This window comes from Triticum aestivum, chromosome 4B (genome assembly GCF_018294505.1).
Source record: "Triticum aestivum cultivar Chinese Spring chromosome 4B, IWGSC CS RefSeq v2.1, whole genome shotgun sequence".
NCBI lineage: Eukaryota > Viridiplantae > Streptophyta > Magnoliopsida > Poales > Poaceae > Triticum > Triticum aestivum.
In genome coordinates, this window is record NC_057804.1 from 70,866,052 (window position 1) to 70,875,681 (window position 9,630).

The window sequence follows — 9,630 nt, forward strand, 5'->3', positions numbered from 1 at the left end:
GTTCTCCTCCTTGGAGGCACCGTCGAGGTCCCTGCCCTCCACCCCGACCCCATGCCTGGGTGAAAACCCAAAATCTCCTTAGATTGGGCGGCGGCGGCACTGCATGTGCCGTACCCTTCTTGGAGGCGTCACCTGGGGCGTTTGGGTGCTCGGTTAGAGGAACTGCAGGCGGATGGGATGGGACCAGTGGCAGCAGGTGATGTTCGCGAAAGAGGAGCAGCGTGGTATCTGGCACGTCGACAACAGCGGGTCTCAGCGGCATGGAGCAACGGGGTATCGCCGGTGGGCGTGTGATGATGGACGAGCGCAGGATGGTGGTGTTGTTTGGCGTTGTGGTGGCGTCGACGGCAGCTAGACCGGGCAAGGTAGATGCAGCAGTACAGCACTGAAGATGGATTGATGGCAGGTGGCTGCAGTGGCCTCATGCCCGGAAGGCGTCCTGGTTGAGGTGTGCGTCGGACTGGTGGGTGCCCCATACCCGGCAGGCGTCCTGGTTGGGACCTCATGCCTTAGATGTTAGGTTTCGCTGCGATTAGGCTCAGATTATCAGCATCCCTACATCAACTGGATAGGAGTAGCGACAGATATTGCCTAGACGGTGGTTTTTTACTTACTGTTGTACGACTTTGTAAGGTCTTGTGTGAATAATTAATAAAGTGGATGCATGCATCGTCCAGATGCAGAGGCCGGGGGTCTTCCTCTTTTAAAAAAAAGCATATACTCATACTCGATGGTAAATTTTAGCATGTCACATTTCCTCCATTCTCTTACCTTGATTCCACTTTGTTGCATCTTTTGGCATTGTTAATTGGATCGGCTCCGGAAATTAACCAACCGGTCGGGAGGCCATAATCAAACCTGCATGATCGATGAAGAATATATTCCCCACGACCACCCTCCTGCACCGCAACCACCAATCTAGACGTACGATATCGATCGAGTACGTGCGATATATAGCGCATCTCGATTCACCACCAGTCACTTTCACACGTGCGAGAGTGCAAAGCCGATCACGCGTACGTGTAGCGCCGACGACAATCGTCTGTCTGATTGCGTGCCAATCCTCTCATCAACTCAAGTACAGTGTCGTAATTCGTTGCTAGTAGTACTAAGAAACTGTAGTTATTCCTGTCACGCCGCCGTGCGTAGCTGGCAACAGAGGGGTCGCCGTTCCGCCGGAGAGCGAGCTAGCTCCGGTGGGTGGGGAGTGGTTGGAGTTGGCCGGAAAACACGAGGCTCTCACGTACAATGACCCATGCATGCAGCTCCCACGCGTGCAATCGACGGGTGGATCTTCCCTCCTCCGACCTTTTCGCCGGATCCGTACCTGTCGCCGTCGCCAATAATCCTCCCCGTCCCTTTCCTAGCCGTGGTTGTTGAGACCTCGAACAGGGCTCTAGAAGTATGCGCAACAAGAGTGACTTTAATTACTCCATTTTCTTGTCTTCACGTACACATGTGCGCCCTTGTTGTTGATATATAAGCACACCGTATCTCCTTCTGCCATGGATCGTTGTACTGCCTGCTGAGCTGAGCTGCTCCTGCTGCTGGACTGTGCTGTGCAGTCGACCGTCAGAGAGCCAGCGGGTGCGCCGGAATCGAAGGTCAGGACTCAGGATGGAGGAGGGCCTTCCCCCGGGGTTCCGGTTCCACCCGACGGACGAGGAGCTCATCACTTACTACCTCAGCCGCAAGGTCTCCGACTTCTCCTTCGTCACCCGTGCCATCGCCGACGTCGATCTCAACAAGTGCGAGCCATGGGACCTTCCAAGTAAGTGCTAGTTCCAGTTGCAGTTCCAGCTACCCGTTGCACATTCACTCGTACTATAAGGAAAAAAACTGATTTGAATTTGTGCAATGCGCCAATTAGTCACCTATATATTTTTGTGCTCGTTCCCTGGATTTATTTTTTGGCCATTCACTCTTGTGTGCAAATTAAACCGGAACTAGTGCCAATTGCTTTTCAACCATCTTGTTTACTTGTGGCTTCCCTCGTTTTTTCTCGATTTGGTGAGACTTCTAATGCCTTGACCTAGTTGATAACATGCACATATTCAGGCCGTCACTATTATGTACGCACTACTCTAGATTTACATGGTAGTTACTTAAGCGTACTAAAACTTAGTCGTCCTTGTCAATGTCAAGTTGGCATACACCGGCCCATACGACCTACGTACATTGGTTGCCAATCGATGGATGTACGTGCACTAAAAAATATTGATGGATGTACGTCTGCAGGCAAAGCTAGCATGGGGGAGAAAGAGTGGTACTTCTTCAGCATGCGCGACCGGAAATACCCGACCGGCATCCGCACGAATCGCGCCACCGAATCCGGCTACTGGAAGACCACCGGCAAGGACAAGGAGATCTTCCACGCTGGCAGGCTCGTCGGCATGAAGAAAACCCTAGTGTTCTACGGAGGTAGAGCTCCCAAGGGCGAGAAGACCAGCTGGGTCATGCACGAGTACAGGATCCAAAACAAGTTCCCATACAAACCCAACAAGGTATACATAGACACATCTCTTAATCAGGCCAAGTAACTGCAACTTGTTATAAAATTGTTGCAACAAATATTCTAAGTTTGAGCTAGATTGTTACTAATATGGTTGTGTGAAATGTTCCTTCGTCTTTGGTTTTCGAAGGAGGAATGGGTTGTGTGCAGGGTGTTCAAGAAGAGTCAGATAGTGAAGATGAGGCACCCACAGGACAGCCCCGACATGGACTCCCCATGCAACGACGGTCACGCCTCCCTCGGCGAGCTCGGGGAGATCGACGTCTCCTCCATGCTCGGCAGCTTCGCCCCGACCGGCGCGAACGCTTCCGGTGACAACTTCGGCCACCGGATCGACATGGGCGCGTACATGAACTGGCTGGCGGCGGCAAACCAGGGCGCGGCCGCCATGCTCCCCTGGGCTGCTGCGGCGGCGCCGGGGTTGCTCGGCACCGTTTTCTCTGCGAACCCCGCCATGCACAAGGCGCTGGCGCCGTTCGCCGGGTGCAGCCAGCTGCCGAGAGACGTCGGCGGTGATGCCTTGTTCGGGAACGCCATGGCGAAGGTGGACATGGAGTGCGAGCAGCCACCGCAGCTGGAAATGCACGAGTCCACATGGAGAACCTTCTGATCAATTCATCAGTTCATGGACTGAATAACAAGGAAAAGTAATACTGTTATATAACCCTACAAAAATTGTGGTCATAAATTATCTAAGATACATTTGTAGTTAAAAATGGGACAATCCCATGGGTCAGAATCAATTAAAAGTTTAACTAGACAAGCGTGGTTCGGTTGATCTATGTCTCTTAAGCTGTACCAAACATTGTATGTTTGTCCATCTGTTATGAAATGAAAAAAGTTGGCCGGCTGATATTTTGTGAAGATTGTGCAGGTCGACAACCGTTCGATCTCTTTTTTGGAGCAACTGGATCACATCATATCATTGTCATTGCAACATGGACGACATTGCGGTCAGCCATTGCAACGCAGACAATGTTGCGGTCTCTCATCACAACACATGCAACATTGTGGTCCCTCGTTGCAACACGGACGACGTTGTGGTCGCCTTGCAGCCCTCGGCACTGCGCTGTCGGACTTCATCACAGCATTGCCGACATTGCAGAAGACGCCATACAACAACACCGACATTGTAGTCGCCCCGTACAACAACACCGAGATTGCAGTCATCGCCACCTTAACATAACCCTCATTGCAGTTGGCATTGCCCTTTTTCGTCGATGACTACTCAGCAGCGGGTATGTTGTGACCCTGACAAGCTCGCAACCCTGGAGTCGTCCACCATCGCAGATTCGCAGTGCCGACGACCTCTCTAAAGCAACAGGTATGGTGCGACCCCAGCGAGCTCACAACACCAGTGCGCCACATCACAACAGTGGTGTTGTTGTGACCTGCAAGCTTGGAGCACCGATGACCTCCTATGCACCAGCGGTTATGTTAAGACCCCAGTGAGCTCGTAGCACAGCCGTCGCCCACAATCATAGTGACCTCCTCTACTAGCAGCAGTCACCGACCTAGCACAATGGTCATCCCCTTGTAGCGTCACTCCCCGGCTTGTAGCAGCATCCGCATGGACTGAAAGTGCACGGAAAAGCGCCACCTGGCAGCACTGGCAGGGAGCTTGTAGCAGCTCATGTGAGTAGTGGCGGCTCGCAGCACCTTTGCCATTGCCAGCCACATCTGTCACCCTGCAGCCAAAGTGGTTGTTTTGTTGGGAAACGTAGCAAACGCTCACGCAAGATCTATCTAGGAGATGCATAGCAACGAGAGGGGGAGAGTGTGTCCACGTACCCTCGTAGACCAAAAGCGGAAGCGTTTGCCAACGCGGTTGATGTAGTCAAACTTCTTCTCGTTCCGACCGATCAAGTACCGAACATACGGCACCTCCAAGTTCTGCACACGTTCAGCTCGATGATGTACCTCGAACTCTTGATCTAGCAGAGTGTCGAGGAAGTAGAAGAGTTCCTCAGCACGATGGCGTGGTGACGGTGATGGTGAAGTTATCAGTGCAGGGCTTCGCCTAAGCACTACGTGAATATGACCGGAGGTGTAAACTGTGGAGGGGGGTGCCGCACACGGCTAACAAACATTGGTGTGTGTTCTAGGCTCCCCCTCCCCACGGATATAAAGGAGGGAGGGGGACAGAGGCAGCCTAGGGCGCACCCAAGTAGGAGGAATCCTACTTGGGCCCCTAGTCCAATTCGCCCCCTCCCCCCCCCCCTTTCCTTTTACCGAAAGGGGGAAAAGAGGGAAGAGGGGAGGAGGAAGGAAAGGGGGGTTGAACCCCCACCTCCTTCTCCTATTCGGCCTCCTACCATAAGGGGCGCGCGCCATCCCTTGTGGGCTGGTGTGCTCCCCTCCTATGGCACATATAGCCCATATCTTCCCCTCGGGGGGTTCCGGTAAACCCCCCCACCCCCCGGGTACTCCGATATGTACCCGATACACTCTGGAACACTTCCGATGTCCGAATACTATCATCCTATATATCAATCTTTACCTCTTGACCATTTCGAGACTCCTCGTCATGTCCGTGATATCATCCGAGACTCTGAACAACATTTGGTCACCAAATCACATAACTCATATAATACAAAATCGTCATTGAACGTTAAGCGTGCGGACCCCACGGGTTCGAGAACTATGTAGACATGACCGAGACACCTCTCTGGTCAATAACCAATATCGGAACCTGGATGCTCATATTGGCTCCCACATATTCTAGAAGATCTTTATCGGTTGAACCGTTATGACTACGTTATTCCCTTTGTCATCGGTATGTTACTTGCCCGAGATTCGATCGTCGATATCTTCATACCTAGTTCAATCTCGTTACCGGCAAGTCTCTTTACACGTTCCCTAATGCATCATCCTACAACTAACTCATTAGTCACTTTGCTTGCAAGTCTTCTTATGATGTGCATTACCGAGAGGGCCCAGAGATACCTCTCCAATACTCGAAGTGACAAATCCTAATCTCGATCTATGTCAACCCAACAAACACCTTCGGAGGTACCTATAGAGCATCTTTATAATCACCCAGTTACGTTGTGACGTTTGATAGCACACAAGGCATTCCTCCGGTATCCGGGAGTTGCATAATCTCATAGTTGGAGGAATATGTATTTGACATGAAGAAAGCAATAGCAATAAAACTGAACGACCATTATGCTAAGCTAATGGATGGGTCTTATCCATCACATCATTCTCCTAATGATGTGATCTCTTTCATCAAATGACAACACATGTCTATGGCTAGGAAACCTAACCATCTTTGATTAACGAGCTAGTCAATTAGAGGCATACTAGGGACACGGTGTTTTGTCTATGTATCCACACATGTATCAAGTTTCCGGTAAATAAAATTCTAGCATGAATAATAAAAATTTATCATGAAATAAGGAAACATAAAAGAACGACTTTATTATTACCTCTAAGGCATATTTCCTTCAGTCTCCCACTTGCACTAGAGTCAATAATCTAGATTACATTGTAATGATTCTAACACCCATGGAGTCTTGGTGTTGATCATGTTTTGCTCGTGGAAGAGACTTAGTCAACGGGTCTGCCACTTTCAGATCCGTATGTATTTTGCAAATCTCTATGTCTCTCTCCTTGACTAGATCACGAATGGAGTTGAAGCGTCTCTTGATGTGTTTGGTCTTTTGTGAAATCTGGATTCCTTCGCCAAGGCAATTGCTCCAGTATTGTCACAAAAGATTTTCATTGGACCCGATGTACTAGGTATTACACCTAGATCGGATATGAACTCCTTTATCCAGACTCCTTCATTTGCTGCTTCCGAAGCAGCTATGTACTCCTCTTCACACGTAGATCCCGCCACGATGCTCTGCTTGGAACTGCACCAACTGACAGCTCCACCATTCAATAAAAATATCACATAAAGTTTTCGGAATCGTGGAAACACTAGCATCCAAATCACATAAAGCATAACACTCATGATCTTTAATTTTAATCTTTATAGTAGGTTCCCACTCATCATTAAGTTCTCTAGGTATAGAAACTTCCAAATTAAGTTTTTCATCAAAAGATTGCATCAAGGCATCAACAATATGTTTGGTAAAAGCTTTATTTTGACTATAAGCATGAGGAGAATTCACAACGGATTACAACAAGGAAATACAATCTTCTAAAGAACAATTATCATAATTAAATTCCTTGAAATCCAAGATAGTGGGTTTAATGCTATTTAAAGTCTTGACCTCTCCAATCCTACTTTCACCAAATTTAGCATCAAGATCTAAAAACTCCGAATCATTGGGACGCCTTTTAACTAAAGTTGACTCATCTTCAGTCCCATCATTATTAAGATTTATATTGCAAAACAAAGATCTAATAGGGGACACATCAATAACTTTAAGATCTTCATCATTATTTTCATGGAAACTAGAAGAACACGCCTTTACAAAGCAATCTTTTTTAGCACGCAATCTAGCGGTTCTTTCTTTGCAATCATCAATGGAAATTCTCATAGCTTTGAGAAACTCATTGATATCATGCTTAGGAGGAGTAGATCTAAGTTTCAAATAATCAACATCAAGCGAGAGTCTATCAACGTTCCTAGCCAAATCATCAACTTTGAGCAATTTTTCTTCAAGCAAGGCAATTAAATTCTTTTGAGAGATCATAAATTATTTAACACTATTCTCAAAATCAGAGGGCATCTTATTAAAGTTACCATAAGAATTATTGTAGGAATTTCCATAATTATTAGAGAAATTACTAGGGAACGGTCTAGGATTAAAGTTTCCTCTATAAGCATTGTTTCCAAAATTATTTCTACCAACAAAATTCACATCCATAATTATTCTCAATCAAAGTAGACTAAGGCATATCATTGGGATCAATAGGAGAACTCTTAGTAGCAAACAATTTCATAAGTTCATCCATCTTTCCACTCAAAACATTAATTTCTTCTATAGCATGCACTTTTTTACTAGTAGAGAATAATTAGCCATAATATTATCAAGTAGTTTTGTAGCTTCTCCTAAGGTGATTTCCATAAACGTGCCTCCCGCCGCCGAATCTAAAAGATTTCTAGAATAAAAATTCAATCCGACATAAAATTTTTGTATGATCATCCATAAATTCAAACCATGAGTAGAGCAATTGTGAATCATCAATTTCATTATTTCCCAAGATTGGGCAACATGCTCATGATCAAGTTGTTTAAAATTTATAATATCGTTCCTAAGAGAGATGATCTTAGCGGGAGGAAAATACTAGATAAAAGTGTAAGTGCATCTAGTGCCACCCCTAGTTGGTTTTGGAGTATTGATGACAAAGTTGGTTGAGGAACTAATGCGTTTGTGAGAATTGCAGGATAACGCAGGTAGTGTCCCTCATTGATTCGGTTTACCTACCGGAGATGACCCCTAAAAATGTATGAAGACATTGAAGACAATGGTGGTGTGTGAAGATATTCACATTGAAGTCTATGACATGAGAAGACATTGAGTGAAGACTATGGAGCGCGAAGATTGAGTTGTTTCGTTGTTTCCTTTTCTTCTTTGTTGAGTCATAGGAACCACCGTACTGTTAAGTGGGGTCCAAGTGAACTAAGTCAGAGTGGCTGAAGTGATGCTCAACCCAAATCCTATGTCTTCGAGCGAAGACAATGAGAGCAAATCTTATCCAGAGCTGGATGAGTCAGCTTTGCTTGTAGCCCAAGTAAAGTTGCCGTGTGTGTTTGAAATCTGACCGTTGGAACACGTGTCAGTTCCTTAGTGACCCAGGGTCATTTCGGACATATCAGGTCGGGTTGCCTTGTGGCTATAAATAGCCCACCCCCTACACCATAAATTGGTGGCTGCTCAGAGTTAGTTTACGGCTTTTGTCATTTTGAGAGCAACCCACCTCGAAGCCTTTGAGAGAGAAATCCTTGCGAGGACAAAGCCCAAACACCCAGAGCCAAAGAGTGTTAGGCATCACTGAAGTCTTTCTGTCTGTGTGACCTGAAGACTTATTACACTTGAGGACTGTGTATCCTCCAGCCGGTTAGGCGTCGCGTTCTGAGCATCCAAGAGTCATTGTGGATCACCGGGTGAACGAAGTCTGTGAAGGTTCGGAAGTCTACCTTGAATACTTACCAGAGTGATTGGGCGAGGACTGTGTGTCCTTAGCTCAAGGGGAATAAGGTGAAGACGCGGTCTTTTGAGTTGAATCTCAGCCTCCCTAACCAGACGTACAGTTGTCACAGCAACTGGAACTGGTCCAACAAATCATGTGTCTTCAAGAAGTGACTGGTTCTATCCCTTCCCTCCTTTACTTTGAGTTTGTCTTCGTGAAGTCACTACTTATATGTCTTATCTGTTTGACTTCATGGCTTGACTACTATTGTTGATTGGCTTCATACTATCTTCCATCCTGATCCTTACTACCTAGCTACTATTAGTCTTCGTACGTTACCACTATTGCATACTTGACTATGGCTTGCTTTGTGTTGTTTATCTTCTGCTGCATATCAATTAGGTCATTTCTATTGTTTGTCTTCGAAACTTCCATGTTTTGAAGACTTTGATAAAAATTGCCTATTCACCCCCCTCTAGTCTATAACTAGCACTTTCAATTGGTATCAGAGTGAGGTACTCCCTTGTTCTGTGTGATTCGGTTTAACCACCTGGAGTTTAGCTATGTTGACTGCAGGATTGAGGAATGTATCTTGCCCCACCTTTGACGGTCATGAATATCCTCGGTGGAAAGCCATGATGAAGAAGCGACTCATGGCTATGGACAGCGAACTGTGGACCGTCACTGAGATTGGTCTTACCGATCTATGCAAGATGGCGGAGGCTGATGACATTCGCAAGTACACTCTACTGAACCTCACAGCAAAGAATGTCATCTGCTCCTGCCTGTCCCGAAATCAGTTCAGGAATGTCATGCACCTCAATCACGCGAAGTTAATCTGGGACTGGCTTTCTGAAGTCTATGAAAGCCATCTTAATCGTCATGATCCTTGGCTTGATGACTACAAGGAGTCTCTTAAAGAGATGACCTTTCCACCTGAATCGTCTTCATCTTCACCATGCCTCATGGCAGGGGGTGCTAAGGTAACTGAATGCTACCTCTCTGAAACCAGTGATGATGAATCAGGT

The 9,630-nt window shown here is 46.7% G+C and overlaps 1 protein-coding gene across 1 annotated transcript; it reads left to right on the forward strand.

The window, feature by feature from the left end:
- The first annotated feature begins 1,526 nt into the window (after positions 1-1,526).
- LOC123094454 (protein CUP-SHAPED COTYLEDON 2) lies at positions 1,527-3,376 on the forward strand. The gene is made up of 3 exons (XM_044516457.1): positions 1,527-1,771; positions 2,239-2,504; positions 2,643-3,376. The coding sequence occupies exons 1-3, from the start codon at positions 1,618-1,620 to the stop codon at positions 3,120-3,122; spliced, it is 900 nt and encodes a 299-aa protein (XP_044372392.1). The 5' UTR covers positions 1,527-1,617; the 3' UTR covers positions 3,123-3,376.
- Positions 3,377-9,630: the final 6,254 nt, after the last annotated feature.